This window comes from Haliotis cracherodii, unplaced genomic scaffold (genome assembly GCF_022045235.1).
Source record: "Haliotis cracherodii isolate W230 unplaced genomic scaffold, xgHalCrac1.p SCAF_13, whole genome shotgun sequence".
Taxonomy (NCBI): Eukaryota; Metazoa; Mollusca; class Gastropoda; order Lepetellida; family Haliotidae; genus Haliotis; species Haliotis cracherodii.
The window spans coordinates 14,337,535-14,358,760 of NW_027266268.1; the positions used below are offsets into that span (position 1 = coordinate 14,337,535).

The 21,226-nt window shown below is 40.2% G+C and overlaps 1 protein-coding gene across 2 annotated transcripts in view; it reads left to right on the forward strand.

The window, feature by feature from the left end:
- LOC139458949 (tachykinin-like peptides receptor 99D) overlaps positions 1-21,226 on the forward strand; it is a 136,686-nt gene that overhangs the window by 105,998 nt on the left and 9,462 nt on the right. For both annotated transcript variants that reach the window (XM_071240386.1, XM_071240387.1), the window contains exon 2: positions 4,880-4,980. In XM_071240386.1, the coding sequence (XP_071096487.1) occupies positions 4,880-4,980 (101 nt within the window). The remainder of the gene's footprint in view (positions 1-4,879; positions 4,981-21,226) is intronic.

The following is a 21,226-nucleotide window of genomic DNA, read 5'->3' on the forward strand; positions in this document are numbered from 1 at the left end:
GCTTGTCACAAATTACTGACAACTTCAGACTTGGCGAAACTCTTTTCAGACACACACTCGTTACTAAATTGCCATCCGAAGCTAAGACGGTCTGAAGTTCACTGACTAATTCCGCCGTTATTCATCTTTGGTATCAACTCAGACCCTTTGGTATTTCACTTTTTTTTCTCAATACTCCCCGTTCTATATCATACAAAACAAGTTATCCGTCCTGCCCTTTCGCGTACGTCCGCCTATGATGGATTGTCCTGCAAACCTGCGCATGCATGAGGTCAATACTGATTTATCCGACAAAAGAACATGTTGTTTTGAACTATTAACATTTTTCAAGAATCGATTGTGCTTTTTGATGCTGTTTGTTGAACAAAGATATGTGTTGGAAAGGGCGCTATTTCACTGTCCCCTTGCTCCCATCTAAAATGAAGGCAATTTGTCTGGGGAATCAAAGAAAGGGAAATGGGGAAGAATGTTCTGAAGAATCCGTTCTGGGAGTTTCATCTTCCCGAGGCAAGAGAGTTAACTGACTATAAAAGTCCAGTTTCCACCCTTGCCGAACTAGGCTGGTATTATGGAGTTAGAATTTGGCTGGACTAACGAGTCTATGCGCAATGATTGCAGGATTTGCAAAGCATGTGCACCTCCAACTCGTTGTCAACCGATATATTCCAAATCTTTTCATGTTTTTATCAAGGTGCTCAAGTGGTTTGATGCACTTCGCGAAAGACCCGTTTGATCACAATATAGATATTGATTATCGATCAGATCGTCTTGACTGGGCGCCGCCATTTTGTTTGAAGCAAATGCAAGTGACACTGAGAGATGGAATCTTATTGGTCCATAGGAGAGGCATAGAAGGGACATACCTCGTTAAAACCACGGATGGCGCTACGATCGAGCCCAGGAATTCCAGTCTAGTTCGGAAGGGGGGAAACTGGACTTGTAAAGTCAGTTAAATCTCTTGTGTCAGGAAGATGGGGAGTTTTGGAACGAGGTCTCACAATATCAATTTTTATTTATTTTTAAAATTAATGTCGGTGACAGTATTAGTGACAGTGTTGGTGACAGTATTAGTGACAGTGTCGGTGACAGTGTCCGTTAAAACGTATCGGGGATAGTATTAGTGACAGTATCAGTGACAGTATTAGTGACAGTATCAGTGACAGTATTAGTGACAGTATCAGTGACAGTTTTAGTGACAATGTCGGTGACAATATTGATGACAGTGTCGGTGACAGTTTTAGAAACAGTGTCCGTGACAATATCAGTGACAGTATTAGTGACAGTGTTATTAACGGTCACGGTGACAGTATCAGTGACAGTATTAGTGACAATGTCGGTGACAGTATTAGTGACAGTGTCGGAGACAATATTAGTGACAGTATTAGTGACAGTGTCGGTGACAGTATTAGTGACAGTATCAGTGACAGTTTTAGTGACAGTGTCGGTGACAATATTGATGACAGTGTCGGTGACAGTTTTAGAAACAGTGTCCGTGACAATATCAGTGACAGTATTAGTGACAGTGTTAGTAACGGTCACGGTGACAGTATCAGTGACAGTAATAGTGACAGTGTCGGTGACAGTATTAGTGACAGTGTCGGAGACAATATTAGTGACAGTATTAGTGACAGTGTCGGTGACAGTATTAGTGTCAGTATAAGTGACAGTGTCCGTGACAGTGTTGGTAAGAGTGTCGGTGACAAGTGTCGGTGATAGTGTTAGTGACAATATGAAGTACATTATACCGGTGTTAGTCACAGTGGTAGAGTTAGTCATATGACAATATCATTGTCAAGTCGTTTAGCTTCTGCAATAGTGAAAAATGAAGTGGGTTATCGGCTTGTTGTTCACAGGTATCAGTATTTTCAGTCATACCCAATCTGATCTGTACAGGGCTGGACTGGAAATAATATGATCTTGGACTTAATCAAAATACACTTTGATTGTTGTTGTTTTTGTGGACGTCAATGTTTGTTTGACTTAATAGAATACTGTAGAGTTATTGAATCTGTCCAAAGTGTCTTTTAACAAGCATTTATATTGCTTTTTATACCATCTAGTTTTGATTTTTGTCAAAAAGAAAACCATTTGAAAACTATTTTGGCTTGTTGACAGACTCACGACATATTGATCTCGACAGCAGCAATCTGAAATATATACTTTGAACCCGACTGTGATGTCATTCTTTTATTCTCGGATGTTGACTGGTTGATGAAACATGGAAGGTAGTTCTTTGATGTTGAGTTTGTGGAGTACTTTTGCCATCTGTAATCTCTCTGACATCTCACCGGCTGTAACTAATAGATTAGCCTAAACAACGTCTGCAACAGGGGGCACGGGTGGCCCAGCGGTCTAAGGCGCCGCGATTCGCTGTGCAGAGTCGCGTCCCTTGGGCACGCCAGAAACCTACGATTGTGGGTTCGAATCCCGGTTCGCCCCGATTATGTTTGCAGGTTTGTCAGCACCATACCCGTGCTCGTGGGTTTCACCGAAGTGGTAAACGTCTGACACCTGCATCACTTCGGACTTTCTTCCCACATTAAGCTGACACGCCGCGATATAACTGGAATACTGTTAAAAGCGGTGTTAAACCCAATTCACTCACTCACTCCTTATTCCGGAAGTACTGATCTGGTGAAATTCTCCAGGTTCAGGTTTTCTCGAACCAGTCATAGGTCAGTTCTCGCTACTGCTACACAAAGATCTGAGGACATCCTATTACGGGTCACGACATAGCGACCTTTCGCGAACTTCGGCCGACCAATGAAATGACTAACAAGAAGTCGACATTAGCCAATCAGAAAGCAGCTTTCTCGAGCTTTGTTTCCAACTGGCGACTTCCCATTTCAGACTACGCTTGAAAAATATGTTGACAAAGTTCTCGGGTTTAAATGATAACCCCAATCTGTCAAACTCACTCTTTGTGTCACCCCTGCCTTCCTAGTCCTGGAATAGCTATACCCAATACCCCCTATAGCACACATAGTCGTGTCAATCCCTTTTTACATTTCTACCCCTGGGTTGGCATAGGTTCGAGGCATGTACTATTGACCTGCTTCTGGTAAATGAATTCCCTTCATAGTCAATATCTAGTCTGAGAAGAGTTTTCACATTAAACATCAGCGTAATTTCATTTTGCAGATGGACTGTCAGAATATTATGTATTCGCAATATTTCTTTTTCAGCAATCTGTTCCTGCTATGACCAAGCTTCGCCGCAATGTTTTTTCTTATCCAAACCGCTGCATCTGGAAATAAAGAAAACTCGCGCTGCTTACAAAACAATATTCTGAAGAATTCTTTTTTGAGCTGACAGGATGTCGTTTCCAATATGATAGTTTTAAGAACGTTAATATTTTTTCAGTTTTTGTAAAAAACAATATGTGCCAAATTTTCAATGTTCCACCAACTTTATACAGTCAGAATTATTAAAAGCAAACCACCCTGTCAAACGGTTCATCAATATCTGTGGCAATTTGTAATAAAAAATCTTAAATCGTTCCAATCACTATGTACATAACGAAGAATCCACAAACTCCAGAGGCTCCAGACTGTTAATAATCTTTTCAAGTATTAAACTTGTCCACAGTGACCCGGATGTCAGAGGGAATAGAAGTCACTATCAAGTTATTTTCTCTGTTGAGTATAACCCAGCGAGACTGCCTGACTACATCGGGGTTGTTTAAGTGTCCCCGAGACCGATCTGAGACCGATATTGCCCCCTGTTAGGCAATACTTAAATAAATGTAAATTAATTTTACAACCTCCATGAACTCACTCGGGGAATATCTTGTTAAATACGTTTCTTTACTTGTAAGCTGTCTAATTTAATTCCATTTGTGTTTTGGCAAGATCCCAGATGTCTTGATGTTAACACAAGTCAGTATTTACAGACCTTCTCTGTCGAGAGGGGCGGGCGGGAAGCCTTGTGGTTAAAGCATTTGCTTGTCACCAAACACGGAAAACATTCATTACATCCGAAAAAAGCCTTATTTAACCCCCAACACCCGGTGTGATCGTCACTGATTTTTAGTAGTCCATTTATAAAATTGTTTTGTCTTTTACGCCCATTTGAATCGTTTTGGGCGGATAATCGAGGCTGATCATTCTCTGGGCTTTGACGTTTTGCAGGCGCGTTTTACATTATACCCTTGTTTTAGGATCGAATTTCCGTTCGTTGCAATTTCATGTTCGGGGACTGAACTACAGTACATTCCTTCTGCAGAAAACACGTAATGTCCAGCCTTGATTAACCTCAATTATATAAATGCATAATGTTTATATAACAAATCATTATGTTATATTTGAGATAACACTTCCTTAGTAAAGGCGATTAATCTGGAGAGGCACATAATCGCCAGCACAAAAAGTCAGCTATCTAACCCTCTCAGCCACCGGTGTCTTCCACAAAATGAAAGTCCCGACAACTGGTAGTCTAGATCTCGTACTTTGTGTATCCCTCTGACAAGTGTCAATTGGAACGGCTCCCGTGGCCGAAAGCTATGAAAGCATCTATTGAAGCCTCGGTGGCTGAGTGGGTTAGATCGCTGACTTTGTGTGCTGCCGATTAGGTGCCTCACTCTGGCAGTGTGGGTCGGAATCCCGGAAACTCCAAAACTATTCTAGAATCTCTACTTTACTAAGAAAGCGTTATCCCAAATATAACATTTGTTACATATGACCACTTTCTAAATGGCATTGTATATTCATATTTTTTATGTATGCGACACATTGTCATACATTTTAAAAATATGAATTGTTTGATTCTGTTAATAATCATTGTTGTCTTCATCTCACAATATTCTTTTTAGATAAAATATGTAACTTACCAATAGGAGTTATATCCCTTTGAGTCTGACAGTTGTCTCCCTTTGTTGCAGGTGGTGAAGATGCTGATCATTGTGGTGTGCCTGTTTGTGTTATGCTGGCTTCCTCTTCAAACCTATAATCTCCTAGCAATCACATATCCCCATGTCAATGAGTGAGTATATACACATGTTTACTGTTATTGCATTCATTTTATGATGATTTATCGTTTTATGAAGATGTTATTTTAGATGAAGAACGTTTTAATTGTCAACACACCAAGAAATGTGACTGGGGTCAACCTTCTGTTCTTATGACGTAACGGTTCAACGGCTGTGACGTCATGAACCACCGATGACGGGGCGAAGATTGGGCAGAGACCTGTAACTTATTATCATATACCATAGATCCACCAATTTTGTGTAACATTTTTCGCTGCTCCCCTCCTCCCAATAATAAATGACCAGTCCATAAATAAGGTTTAAATTCATTACTTATATTTGAACCTCTTCCCCTAGCCACCTCGCCACCTCCCCCTTTCCCTATAACGAATCACAGCTACCTGTAATGCCCTGGGGTCGGGGTCGGTATTTACGGGGTCCGGAATAACGGGGTTCCACTGTGTGTGATTTTGAAGTTACATAAAGTGTGATCGTGGGACTCATAACATTTCATTTCCAATAACTTTGCTTGACACCACAGCCGCGTCAGCAAACGATGCATACTGAAACAAAAGCAAGACAAATACTTTACTCTGGGCTGTTTTAATCAAGGCGCCACTTTCTTATTATCAATATAATTTTAATTTACAGATGAAGTCCTCAGAATGATCATTGATTCAGCCATATTATGAAGGACGTGAACTTTGAATTACAACACGCATTGTTCATCGTGTTTCCATACACTTACTGTATTTCCCAGTTTTTTGTAACGTGGAAAGGATTCAGAGATTAGACAGCAGTCATTACAATGCAGGACACGTGGAGGCCCGTGTGTTGTCCTTGTCTTGAGAAACACGACACTCGCTATGGATCAATAATGATTCTAAACCGTTAAAACCTATTTCAATTTTCAACCTCTAAAAATTACGACAGGCCGTTGATTTTCTTGTCTAAATTTGCATTTGCCCGGCGGGGCCACTTTCATGTTGAGATTAAAAAAAGCAGTATTGCGGTCCAGCCTTAGGAGATGTGTTTCCGTACGCCTGTAGTTGCAGAAAACGTCATCCGGGACATTGATTTGTCATTGTCTGGGTCACGTGACAGTGAGAACGGCGCTTGATGGAGGAAATCATAAAAGAGTTATCCGTGTGTTAAATGCTCGACTCCAGTAAATTACCATTCCCATAGCCTGATACCGGATTTTGACACAGCCAAATGAATTCTGTTATAGACTAAGAAATGCCTGTTGATTGAAAACTTTAAGAAGAAAATCGTATTTTTTGTAATTATGGAATGGACGTGAATCCGACAGATCAGAGTCAACGCTTGGGCCTAGGCTCCGGAAAACATTCACAATAGATTACATGCGCACTGGCATTTCCGGTTACGGGTCCGCAGCTGAAAAATCCCAGCATGTGGTGACGATGCCATTTTCTTAACACCGACACACATTTCGATAACATATGCACCTTACAACGAACATTTTGTAGAGTTGATCCATGGCCACTACAGCTACATCTATATAAGGCAGTTGATGCTTTGTTCATGTATACCAATACCGTAAATCGTCTGATAAATTTGTCTGTTAAGATTCGCTGGTCTTGGGTTCGTGTCGCACGTAACATCTGGTTATTTAACATTGGCCTGTTCTCAGCATTCTACTGTTTATCGTACGGCGACTATATTGGAGCGGGGTAAGGCACGGTGACTGCGTGATATCGTAGCCAGATGGTATGAATTGCCTGTTCTTTTAACTACTGGATTCCATTATTTACAGACACATATTTGTTAAAATTGAAATATTTGTAAAATATAAAGACATTGGTTGGGTAAGTTTCCCGAAAGACCTGCGTTAAAAAAACGTGTTTGTGTCAATGGCTTGTCTAGTCCATCGATAACTTGATTACCATCGGCGCATGACAGGAGTCCTGCTGTGCTGCGTCAGGCACCAAACATCTACGTTTTTTTGCAAGTTGTGTGAGTGGCTGTGCAGCCGGTGGAGTGAGACGTGCTTACCCTTTTGTTCTTACATATTTTATCATCCCACAGGAGATATCACTTGGGTGAGATCAACCGATATCTACAATGTATATATCGCTACAATGAAATTGCATCACAATGCTTTGCAGACCATTGTGACGCAATTGGTTTGCATGACGTCACAATCAAATGACATCACTAATGGATCTGCTACTGAAGCTATTAGCAGTACTTTTTACACTTAAGACACTGCTTATTACTGTCGACAAACTGAAAAAGTTGGAAAAATGATGTTGGATGATAAATAAAATCTCACCCTCGTGTCTTTTGATATAAAATATATCAACACTCGTTGATAAAAGTGGAAAAAAATCCTCGGCAGGCCTCGGAGTTCTCCCACTTTTATCAACTCGTGTTGATATATTTGATATCAAAAGACACTCTGGTGAGATTCTCTATTTCATTAATCCGTTCACATAATTTTCACCGCTCTTTTGCCCTTTGCGCCAAATGGAATGAATATGTTTTGGTGGATTGTTGAAACTGGTTATTCTCTGGCGTTGACGTTTTATATTTAGGTTCTGTATTTTTTCTACATATAAAGCCCACAAACATTAATGAAACTAACCAAGGCGATAGTGTCCACTAGCATATAGCAAAGCCTAGTTTCCACGCGAAAGTAGGGATATGTTTGGAAGATAGATTAAACCAAATTCACACAGTGACATATGACTATCTTTGCTTCTTCTAAGATCTCTGCTATTTGTACGTTAAAAACAGGTGCATCACTTGCTTATGTGATTTGGAACCTCTGATTGATCAAGTAAGGATAAGAATTTATGGATGAACAACTTGTGGGCTTCTTCCCATTACTTAGTACTTCAACTCCTAAATGCATATCAAAGAAGTTATTCTGATAGATCAATCACTTCTGATCAGCTCGTTTTAAAATGAACGTTTCACTCTTGTTTACACGTAACACAGAAACGAAATTAACCTGACGTCTAATTTGTATTTATATTTATTAGGTTTAACCCTTGATAGTCACGATATGGCTGGAATATTGCCGATGTGACTTAACTTAACTCATTCACTACTTCAAATGTGAGTAAAGAATGAAATACTTTCATATGAGAATAAGTAAAAATATTTCCATTGTATCTTGCGTCAAAGGACAAATATCGTTGAACGTCACAACATACGTTATCAGAAACTAATATTTATGTATTGCATTAAACCTGATGGATTAACCCATTACATGTCAGGTACAAATATATACAGCCAATATAATGTTTAATCAGTTTCTAATTATACAAAAGCGTGTACTTAGAACAAATTTTCAAATCTCAAGTGGCGAAGCCAGTTCCAAATCAGACCCTTTTAAAGTATTCCCTGTTTGCTATCAGACCATTTAATTCCATTTGCGAACGTAAGAAGTCTATTACTTAACCCCTTCGGAAGCGTCCAACCGTTCGGCCCCGTATTACAGCAAGTGTATGGAAACTGGTTCGTGCCACTGCGTAATAACAATCAGACAGAATTGCATTTTTTGAAGGTAAAACTTCATATCCTGTTTCGACTCAAAAGGAATATCGTGTTTGGGACTTTATACTGTCGTACTGACGTGATATATTATGGTCGAGGTAAAAAAATCCGTCCCTAACTGAAAACGTGATGATCCCGCAAAACGATTACCCCAACTGTTACTGCCGTTATTGAAAAACCTTGCTCAATAAAACAAAACTCTGGTTGTTATTGCCGAGACATATCTTCAAAAGGCCAAAAATCGATGAAACAGCTAAGGTCAAAGAGCCCTAACTTCTATCAAGAGTTAGTTAAAGTGGACTAAAGGATTACCTCTGTGGCAGGGTTGGGCGAGCATGCTGAGATACTGAGATTGCAGACACTCGAGAAAGGCTGCTGATGGCGGACTGAGAGCTTTGATGAAGTAGCTGCAAATGCTGGTCTCGCACTCGTAATACAAGGTCTGCTGTTGTCCGTGATGGTTAATTAGTAAAATGTAGACTGTTGTTGTCCAAGATGGTCAGTTGCTAACACGCTGACTGCTCATGTCCAAGATGGTCAGTTGTAACACGTGGTCTGCTGTTGTCCAAGATGGTCAGTTGTAACACGTGGTCTGCTGTTGTCCAAGATGGTCAGTTGTAACACGTGGTCTGCTGCCGTTGTCCGTGATGATCAGTGGGTAACACGTAATCTGATAGTGTCCATGATAGTAAGCTGATGACGTAATCTGATATTGTCCTATCAACTAGAAAAAACGCGGACACATGCCGTCTTAGTCTCTATGTATAGTGCAAGATGACCTTTTTTTGCCTAGGCTTTGATACAAACAAACGAAGATAATGCTGAGCTGGGATATCTAAGAAAACCATCCTGCGGATCCGGGAGCGACTAAGGGTCGTGACTCCGCCAAGTAATTGTCGTGTTACCCAATTAAATTCCATTTTTGCATGTGAAAACCCAAATGAAATTGCTGGGGGGGGGGGGGGTGAAACACTAATACGCCCAAGACAGATACTGGGGCCATTCAGTAAAGACATATGTCAACTTAATATAGTCTAATTGCTTGCTTGGTAGACGACACGAGGACAATTGACAAAGAGAGAGTCAAGAGCATGGTATTTGGCGCTTATCTATATCCTGACGTCACAATAGCGAATTGTAAGAACTGACTACAAATATATGCGAATCAGTTAAGAATTTCACGAACTGATTACGATTCAACTACGAATCATAAAATTTATCAATTTGTGGGATTCGTGGTCTGTGTGGAATAGTAGCATAAGGAAACACGCTCCTCGTCCGCTCTGATACTCTCGTTAAAACAGACCTGGGATTAATCGGCATCCCCAGATCAATCCCCAGCTTCAATAAAGCAATCTCGTGGCTGCAAAAATATGTTTTGATTGGAAACAGTTTGCAAATATGCGCTAAACACTAAGCTATCTCCCAAAAGCCGGTGCCAATACATGTATTTTCTTTTAATCAGAGAAGTATTTTCTGTTCTGTTTAGGTAATAATTCTTTCTGTTTCACAGCATGAGATTGCTGTAGTGTTATTGTATGACTTGACTGGCGACCTCCTTTCCCAGTGTCTGTGTCTTAGGCTGAGTAATAGCCGTGATTGTTCAGAATGGTCGTCCACTGCTTCTGAATAATAGATAAAAGAGAAATAGACCAGTTCCATAATCATTAGAAATCTCTACTAAAAGAAGAGCCCATCATTCTCCTGTTTATCGTAAGGAGGCTATATTGAAGTGAGGTACGGCTCGGTGACTGCGTGGTCTGTAGCCTGACGGTATGGAGCGTTGCTTATATTTTAACTACCGGTTTGTCTGTCCGGACTCGTCAAATATTATGGCGTAAATAACAAACAAGTAAAAAATCTTTGCTTTGGTGAGTTTTTTTGTTGTTGTTTTTTGTCGGTTAGCAATATTCCAGCTATATGAGGGCGGTCTGTAAATAATCAAGTCGGGACCAAACAATTCAGTGGTTGACATCATGAGCATCGATCCACGCAAATGGGATCGATGACTCGCATCAACCAAGTCAGCGAGCCTTACAACCCGATCCCGTTAGTCGCCTCTTACGACAAGCATAGTCGCCTTTTACGGCAAGTATGGTTGCTGAAGACCTATTCTACCCCGGAGCTTCACGGGTCTGCCGAAATATGAAAATAGAAGCGACAGAAATCTTTTCCATAATCATAAGAAAGCAAGAGTCCACTGTTCGAATCTGAATATGTCATGAACATGTGTTTATTAATCACTATCAAATAGTGATGATACCAGGTGTTCTCCATGGTTTGAGAGTATCCTGCCCACCGGTGGCACCTGCCCCAAAGTCAAGTCAATAGATCATCTAAAACAGCACACGCTACCAAATACTTTCGTGAAAGATTTACCGAGGCATTGAATGTTGTAACCCTGATGAAATAGCTTTTGAGCAAGAATCCCATGGCGTTCATGAAATCTTCCTAGAAAGAGCAGACCAGGGGATATCTTTGCATTACGGGGATATCTTTGTAGAGTGTATCTTAGCATGACTGAATTTTGCAGCCTCATGTGTAATATGTGTGACATAGAGTGTGAACTTATTCTTAGCGACGTTTACCACGTTGGTCAAACCGGAATGTGGCATTCGTGAGCGCGTGTGTCTGGGGACACCATAATGGTTTCGCACAATGTACCCATGTACCCATGTACCCATGTAGTCTTTGGCATGCCTAGTCATTTTAACCTCTGGGCCATCCAACACCAAATATCCAACATATGAGAAGAAAGTCTTGATTCATAACTATATAGGTTTCTGTATATGTGTTTCTGGTTCAAAGTGGAGTTTAATACTGTGTTCAAAACTGAAGTTAACACTTTATGTTCGTCAACTATGGATCTAACAGAAAGAAAATGAAACTTCCTTAACTCGAAGTGATGGGGAAAATCGAAAATATATCGAGTTATCACTACTTCGAGGCAAACGGAGTGTAGACAGGGACTATAATTCCGATACGGGTTCCACACTGACAAACATTCCTCGCCTCCATCCCATAACCTTTATGAGATGAAAAGGCAACTCGGATGCTTTAGTGATGGCGAAAGTGAGAAATAACGGTAATGACAGGGCCGTTTAAGCTTAACGTAAAAATCATTTCTAACTTAACCTTTTTTTTCCAGATGATACATGATTATTCTTTTCCCGATGCCAAACATGTACTTTTGTGCTAAATTTGTCATTTCCTTCCGATAAATTTGATTGAGATTTTATGGATTTTTACATAATTACATTTCATAACATGGTCTGGATTTCAATTTTATTTCCTATCAAATCAGTGATCGAAGTGGACGTAACGAAGCGTTCACTAGGGAGCACCGGGAGGGCAGGATACGCTCACGTTTTCGCAAACACCTGGTATCATCACAGTTTGACAGTGATTGATGGACACATGCTCATGACTCAATCGATTTTGGTGGTTATTTCTTGAAAGTATTGAAAGGGTTTTGTCGCTTTTCAAATGTTGGGAAACATAAAGTATGTTATGGTGACTCTGTTGTATCGAAATCACCGCTGTATCAAACATCATACGAACAGAGCATTTCAAATGCAGACCCATCGATTGACTTCAAGAAACATCAATAGTTGTCCAGTCCGCCCAGTCTTATTTGAACGACCACACACCGTCCTAATTGACCGTTCATCATTCTCAAGAAAAGTATTTTTATCTACATATATTCATATCAAATGGTCTCGCCGTCCGTTTCTCAGACCGTCGCATGTTTTAAATGAAACCAGTCAAACGCGCATCTGTCATATTCAGTATGGCTGCTGGCGAACGACTGCTGTTTTGAGCAGTGCCAACGGCCCCTCCTTGTGCGCTCCCTTTCTAGCCTCGCGGGTGTTGTCAAGTCACACGGAAACCATATACGTGCTTAGTGGGTGTCTATAGAGCAGAGCGCGCCCGGAACATCCCCAGGGCAAGGATCTACGTATCCTAACGTATTTATTTGTATTGCGCTATAGCCTTTAGATCGCCAGTTTGAGCGCTGGAGCACGTATACCGGTCGGCCATAGTAGCTTTTGTCAGTGTGAAATATCTGTTCTTCAGGAAGAAGGTTGCAGGGAACGCTGGCCTCGGCAGATTCAGAATCTTACTGAGTTTAAAGGGTATATTACTTCTAAGTTTGGTCTGAGATTGGGATTTGGGCACAGCCTGTGTTGTAGGCGTTCACTTTGTGTGTTTCTTTTTGACTGATTGAATAATTGTACTTTACAAATTTCTTTATATAGATGCTAATTGTAGCATTGCAGTCACGTGGTCATGATTAACCCCCTTTGAAAAAGAACGCCAATGCGAATGTATGATTTCCCTCGTGGCACACCAGTTTGTCTATAAATGACCTTGACATTGAGGCGAATGTCCCTATGAGGTCATTTCGAGGTCACTCGGAGGTTCCTCTGATTATTGTTCCAGACGGCTGTTTTCGATTGGAATACAATCTGACGATATCCTATCGATTTGTAAGAAAACAAATGTCTGATGAGCGACCCCCTGATTATGACTTTGAACCACAAACAGCCGGACGTACTGATCAATACCTATCGACAAATACATGTATGCCTGTCTTGTCGAACTTGAATAGGATATTACAAAACTCGACCTGATATTCAACCAATTAGTATAGCATGACTTGAATGGTAAAAACAAGGTTTTCGTGAGGTAAAGGGGCACGAGTTACCAGAGCAGAAGTCAATGCAGCTGAAATTCGCAGTGCAGAGTTGCGTCTCATACCTGTGTCAGGATCCTACGACCGGGTTCAAATCAAACATTTTCCCTGATTGTGTTTCTTAGTGTCTCAACAACATACCAATGTATGTTTCATCAAAGTGGTATACCTATCAACCATGTACCATGTCGACTGTCCTCCAACATCAAGCACATGTTTTTTTGTGATAAGAGCTATTTGATGACTTGTTAACCTTTGAAAGGGGACACAGTAGGCCAAGTCGTCAAAGGCTCCGCAATTTGCTGTGCAGAGTTGCGTACCTTGGGCACGCCAGAAACCGACTATTTGGGTTCGAATTCCGCTTCTTCCCGAATATGTTTCTAGGTTCGTCAACATAATATAACCCTTGCTCGTGCATTTCACTAAAGTGGTAAACGTTAAGCTGACACGCCGTGATATAACTGGAATACTTTTCAAAGAGGCGTTAAACCGAACTCACTCACTCACTGACCTGTGTATGTTGATTTTTGCTCATATTGATCGACTCGACTTATTTCTATAATTAGTCAGAACCTAGCGGTCACAACACAGAAAATACTGGTTCCATTATCTACAAGGGTAAAATGCAACTATGCCACTGGTACACTAGTACTCATAATCACACTGATACCCAACATACCCAACATACCAACATACCAACATACCAAAATACCCATGTGCCAACATACAGAACTGGACGTCAAAGACTGACAGGTCAGCCTCAGTGATCTGAAAACCTACGTGTTCGATTCATCAAGAAAAAAACTAAATTGTTCTAGAAGCCCACACATTGTTCAGCCAAACCATCTTCCTGTGAAAATCAGAGGATTGGTCTTGAAGTTACAAGTAAGAATGTTTCCAAGTGGAAAAAAAATGTGACAAAAATGAAAGCAGACTTCTAGGTACAGGTCGACTGCCACTGGATGTCAGATATCTCCTTTCATTCTCAGAGCAAAGCAACGCTCTGCCCGCGGCTGCCACTCCAATGCATCAACCCCACCTTGAGCACAATTGACGCACTAATAGCCTTCTCAATTTAAGACGCATGTCGATGCTTCCGAGAAATACCTCGATTGCTCCTCAGTCAGAGGAAGATGTCTGACAACATGCTTGTAATTGTAGCAATATGGTTCCTGTTAAAAGCCCGGGGCAATCTCTAACTTGGATGTCTCTGCAATGCGTTTCGCCCCAGTACAGCTTGTAATACTCATCATACAGAGTGGAAAAGATCTCAGATTTGCAAATTAGCAGTCGGTGTCAATCTTGAAGAAAGTTGTCTAATTAGTAGTTGTAAGGTCATGTAACGTTTCTCCTCAAGCTCATCATTACAAACGTTTAAAACGATCATTTTTCATGCGGATCAATAATTTGGGATTTTGTCCGGTATAAAATACGGAAGTTGTTAATGAAATGATTGTCCGGTTTCTAAAGGAAGCATTATGTTTACTTGTCTGAACTATGAACTTCCGTGGTTGGCTTAACTTAATCCCAAAGGTCCTGTTGCTAACGGAAGAACCAGAGTGGACCTGAATGTAGTTGATTTGATGATTGCCAAAGGAAGAGTTATCGTTCTTTGTCTAGCACTGCCTCCATGGTTTGTGAGTTTGGATTACTGCTTTAAGATATAAAGAAAAAGGTCTGCTGGTGCTCTGGTCATTTTGAATAAAAACTTCTGATGAGCTACATTTCTATTGCCTAAGAGTGAATACTACAGGTCAATGTTGGATATGATCCTTCTGTGGTCGACATTTTGATTTATCCATGGTTTGACCGATGTACTCGCGCGATCGTATCTGACATCATCAACTTTTGTTAAATGAAAGTTTTTGATCATATTTTGTAAGAAACACGTTTGAAAATGGGTACGGAAGATTTATAAACGTCATTAAGTCCTCTGCAATCGATTCCGTGTTGCTTGAGTGTGAGTGAGTGAGTGAGTTATGTTTAACGCCGTTTTAAACAGTATTCCAGTTATATCGCGGCGTGTCGACTTAATGTGGGAGGAAAGTCCGAAGTGATGCAGGTCTCAGACGTTTACCACTTCTGTGAAACCCACGAGCACGGGTATGGTGCTGACAAACCTAGAAACATAATCGGGGCGAACCGGGATTCGAACCCACAATCATAGGTTTCTGGCATGCCCAAGGGACGCAACTCTGCACAGCGAATCGCGGCGCCTTAGACGACTGGGCCACCCGTGCCCCCTGTTGCTTGAGAAAACAAGCAAGAGAACTTTACACAGAATATTGCTTTTTTAGGTTTTCCTACAACGATGTTAACTGTGGTTGTAGATGTACGACAGTAATTTTAGGTTCATTCTGAAGTGGTGCTGTACACATTTTGGTAACGCAGACGTAAAAGAACAGTTTGGATGCGGTGAGTGTGAAGGATTTGAATATCTATGTCATGGAACAATTTATGTTCAACAAATACAGGAATGTTTTCTACCTAGTTTGAGAAGTCTGAAGAAGAGTCACCACTCGCTTCAAATGCGGAGCCAGGATTTTCAGACGGGTTGGTAAATTGTTATGCAAATAATAAACATAGGTTCAAAACGGCAAAAAAAACATATTTTGTTTTCTAAACAAATCGGATGTCAGCCGTGATCAGGAACAAATCAAAATACACGCTAAGTCAGCTAGTAATATTATAAGGATTCGCAATTATATTTTGTACACACATACAAAACGACTTTGTACCAGACTAAGACGATAAGATTTAATTTGCCAACTCGAAATGAACATGCCACATTTATTCTTCGTCGAATCAAGCACTCATCTGAACAGCGTCTTGGGGAAACAAAGGTTTCTTGAAGCGCTCCAAATGGCTCGCCATCATGCGGCAGAGACTTAATCTAGTATAGTGAAGAAATCAGATTTTCTTCAAAGCAACCCGAGACATGTAATATAAAAATCTGTCATGTTGAAAGAAACTTGCAAAGTGTTTGTGACCTCTCATGACCTTTGGCGAGTACGTCAGAATCAATGAAAGCCCTTGTAACGATACATGCTAAATGAGCGAAAAGAGTAGTTCCACTTCAGAACGACGACAGGAACCAGTGTGTGGGGTCAGACGGAAATCTTCGATGTTGAGATGCTTTAATTGACCAACTTAAAGTACTGTACAGGCCATATGTTGAAGAAAACGACACACTACACTGTTAAAACCGACGTTGTTTATTCATATGACAGAAGTACAAGTAGAATATTGAGATTTGAAACAACCTTTTATTGATCATCCAGATGTGAGTATTCTCATGTTACAGTAGAGTTTGAAAGATTTGTCATCTAGCTGATGATGAATTGATGACAATGTTCGTAGGTGGTATCTGGGGTCAATAATATGTGTTCCAGGGTCTATTGTTTTGACATTACTTTCGTTATATATTTGTTATTGATGTTCCTGCCCGTGTAATGACATGGCAAAGAGATTTTAAATTACTTTTAAATTGTTCAATATGTTAAGGGATTTATTAGAAGTATCCGCGAGCAGTAACAACTATGATTTCATCAATTCCAATTAATCAAAAATAAATTAAAACAATAAATGCCATTTAACATCATGTGACTCCAGGCGATTCAGATCGCCAACCTATCACTCAATCTGTATATTTTTGAGTGATTATCATCTTTCACTGTCCTTAATTAGCGCCCCGCAGGAAATTTAAGTTTTATATATTGCTCCATTCGCCCAATCGAACATACATTCAGTTTTTTCATGTAATTGAAAGATGAAAGAACTATTGATAAATTTGAGTATGTCTTTTTAACCATCACTCATACATGCAAACGTTTGTAAAACATAAACATTTTTGCCTGGGTAATTTTGTGTAAAAAAAAGAAGCTGGTTCTTTAAAGAGATGAATTTGCAACCACATGTTTAAAATGTAAATGTGTGCAAATTTGTTGATTTTAAAAAATAAGATTCTAAAAATTTAAATGCTTTTAAAGTTTAAAATACAAAACACGCTGTATTCTGTTGAAAGCATAATTGAAGAATGCAGACAGTTCTGGTTGTGTAATTGCACAACACTAATTTCGACACTAAAACCGTGTGTACACCCGACCCCAGCATACACAGACTACTCAAACTTAAAATATATAAGAACAATTTCTGAAGTAACTGTTTTCATGTTGCTGTCGGATCGGGAAATGTCTGAACAGGTTTGAACTCTCAGACCGATGATTCAGACACAGGAGTTCTCTCCTCGAAGTCAATGTAATTACGACCCGATCATATTGAGATGCGTATGTCAGCATTAAGTACTTACACTGGCGTGGTTAAGTGCAGTGATAAGCGTTAACGCTGACAATAAGTAGCTCTCTGGCGCGTTGTCTGGACTGTGTGAACGCAGGTTTCCCAAGAGGTGGAACGTTAGAGCGAGACATTCACACAATAAAAGCTTAATAATAGAAACCAGAGAGCAGATGTAAACAGCTTGTGTTAAGTATTTCATGTTTTGTATGAGTGAATAGATTAACATCATATCTGTAACGATCAGCCTCAAGTTCAAGACTGTCTCATGATTTAAGCGGCGGATAGGAACTTTATCCAGAATACCGTATGGATTTAAACTTATCAGAAATAAATGTACGTGGTACGTCTTGAGAGGAGTGAGTGAGTGAGTTTGATTTTACGCCGCTTTTAGCAATATTCCGGCAAAATCACGGCTGGGGACACCAGAAATGGGCTTCACACATTGTACCCCAGTCGGGAATCGAATCCGAGTCTTCGGCGTGACAAGCGAACGCTTTAACCACTAGGCTACCCGACCGCCGCTCTTGAGAGGAATTACATTCATGATAGAATTATCGAACTTAAGCTTTATCTCAGTCTTCTATATCGAACCCATTGCCATGCGTATTGCCATGCGTATCTCGAAGTGATTCCTGCTATCAACACAACACTAAACACACGACACAGGACTTCGAGACAACCCACGCATGTCAGGGTACACGTGACGTGAATACGCTTGTGTCCTCGACGTACACGAATGTTTGTGAATGGTTTAGCAATGCAATGACAAAAATTGAAATGTCCTATGTTATCAGTTTATTACATATAACTGATGCATGCAACCATATCCCAATTACGAAGATCGATTTTCACGATGTCAATTACTGGATTGTCTGGTCCAAACTAGATTATTTACAGACCACGGTCATATAACTGGGATATTGCAGAGTGCGGCGTTAATCAACAACAAATAAGTAACACATATTAACCCAGTTTCCATACTTACAAATATCTGTGTAAATACCTAGTAATAAACAGATGGGTAGGTACATGTAGCTCCCTTTTCATAGATGTTTATTCATCCCGACCATTAAATGATTGGGAACATTTCTGGATGACCAGATAGGCAGCAGACAGATGAGGTGGGCGTACATATATTAATTAAAGTTTTGTTTTATTCGGAGCTGTTGGGTAATTTGACGAAAAAATAAAATTAATTGTGAACTATGTTCTTCAAAGTTTTGCATACCAATGTTTAAGGTGTTATATCTTTGTTAGAGCCTATACACTTTGATTTTCCAGGGTGATAACCGTCCATTTTGAATGATATATTGTGTCTGAACAGTCGGTAAGGCCCATTGGGTATTTGATGTCAGTGACCCGATTCATCAGCAATAATGATTGCGTGAAGTCTGTGAACATGCTAGATTTGATGCTATTTATTTCATGTAATCATATCATTCACACGGAGGACTCTTCCTATACGTGTGGCTTTGTCTCCTGGGTTTCGATTTAATCCTGCAACTATTGTTGACCAACTCGTACGTCCCTCCAGACGGTGCATTAACACGAGGTCCGAACGCTTTTCATTCTATCCCCTTGAGGGTTTAACACAACGAGCAAACCCTTCTCCCCGTCTAAGTGCTTCTGTCTTATTCGGCTGCGAAAACACATACCGGAAGCGGTTCTAAAAACACAGAGTTGTCTGGGATTTGCTTGACCTCCGATACGAGGTCAAAGATGCTACAAACCGGAAGTCCACGGAACATTCGGAAATGCTCGGCGCCCGCCATCCTGCTTAAAGTGTTAGTGAGTGTAGCGGCCGGTTCATTTGTTATGTAGAGGGCTAAAGTTAAAACCCATTGATCCCTCTTGGTCCGCATTTAGACTTACTTTGCTGCCCCCTTATTGAATTCGTTGTGCGTCTCAATGCCCCCGGCGTGTTTATTATATCAATACTAGTCTTTGACTTGAAAATACTTAAATCTCGGGAAGTAACAGAGACTGTTCCCTGGTCCCTTGGAACAAGTCAATCATTCAAGGAGTAACTTCAAAGTGGGACTTTACAAGACTTTTCTGGCCTTTCCATGCTTGCGTTGGGTCAGGGTAAACACGAACTACAATTTCAATCTATCGGTTTTTACTAATATGTCGCCAACGGCGACTAAAATCTTATGAACCCCAGATACCCAATACAGCCTAGCGACATCACATACGTTGCCAAGATCGGCGGTGCTTGCTGTTTCTTTGAATGGTGTCAAGGGTGGTCTATGTCGTTTCTCTGTCCTTTCATCACTACATGAAATGTGAAAAGTTATTCTGTGTTCTACGTTTTCAAGCAAGATAGTTGCTTCATTTCTTTTTTCCCCGTCGCTTGCTTCAACGTTTTGATGATGTCAAATTGATATGTTAGAGCTATTCCTGAAACACAAAAAAAATATGCTTTGCGACAATGAAGAAACTTCAGATGAAGCAAAACGCCAATCGTATGGCAATTTATTTCATAAAATAAGATACAAGAAAGGAATAGGATATTGGTAAACTTGACTCTGGTCGTTTCCACTATCATAGCAGGATAAATATGACTAAAATGGTTTTAGGTTACACTTTCTCAAAACCTATTAATGCATTTATCTTAACCTTAGTCTAAACCTTCTTCAGCATAGGATCTGATCATGAAAGGATCTGGCCAAAGACCAAGCTCAACGTTTCTGAAGGATAGACAGCTCTACAGCCATGAAACTTGATATTTCTTTGTATCTTTACAAATCCTACCACATAAAACGTTGGGGCATGTATATGGAAGGTCAAGGTCCCTGTGGGGCTATTGGGAAAGATAGTTGCATCATTCACGTTTGTACAATCCTGACCCTTGGGTAATTGTTGGATCTTGTCTTGATTAAGGGCAAGACAGGAAAGTAAATATATACGTACTGGAAGAACATACCAAATTAAAAGTTAAGAAGGTTTGATCGTCTAACCCGTGATTAGCTTTTATAAGCTTTAAGGAGTCCGGCAGGGATTTTGTATTGAGACCAGATATTTTTTCAGCTAAAGTTGCAAAACCAGATATTCTTTTCAATTAAAACTATAAGCCAAATTATTTTTTTGGTAAAAAACACACTTCAATCGTGTAACTTTTGTGTTATTTGTTCCCCACAACATTTTAAAAAAACACTTTCGGAGACTTTTTATTGTTTTCGATAAAATCCCAGGTCCCAACCAGGATATCAAATGGTCGGCCCCTTTACTTCAAAATCGAGGCGTACCTGTGATTCAAACCGACAAACTTTGGATTCTTGGACAGAAAAGGAGAGCAAATCTTCCCATCGAACTGTCGAATCTTGGACCTCTTGGCAATCCCTTTCTCCTCTGACTTTCGAATGAGTTCAACAGCACAATACCAAGAAGTCTATGGAGAAAATGGACTGAGAGAAACATATATTTAGCCTCCTATAAGTGTATAAGAACGGAAGCATCGAGCAAGGCCTACTTTTGTAACATCGAGCTTGATCAACGCAAACTAACCAAGTTAAATCACATTTGTTCTCCATCTTGCTGCACTGTGGACGCATAACCTCATACATTTAGCTGAGAGTCAGTCGTCTACGCACTCAGTACGTCACATGTGACCTTTTCTCTAGCTATGTTCACAATTGACGTTTTCATTGCATCACTGCCTTGCTGACTTAATTATGAAATAGAAAGAAAAAAATGATAAATTACCTGATAGAGATTTCATTTTCAAATCTAATCGCATCATA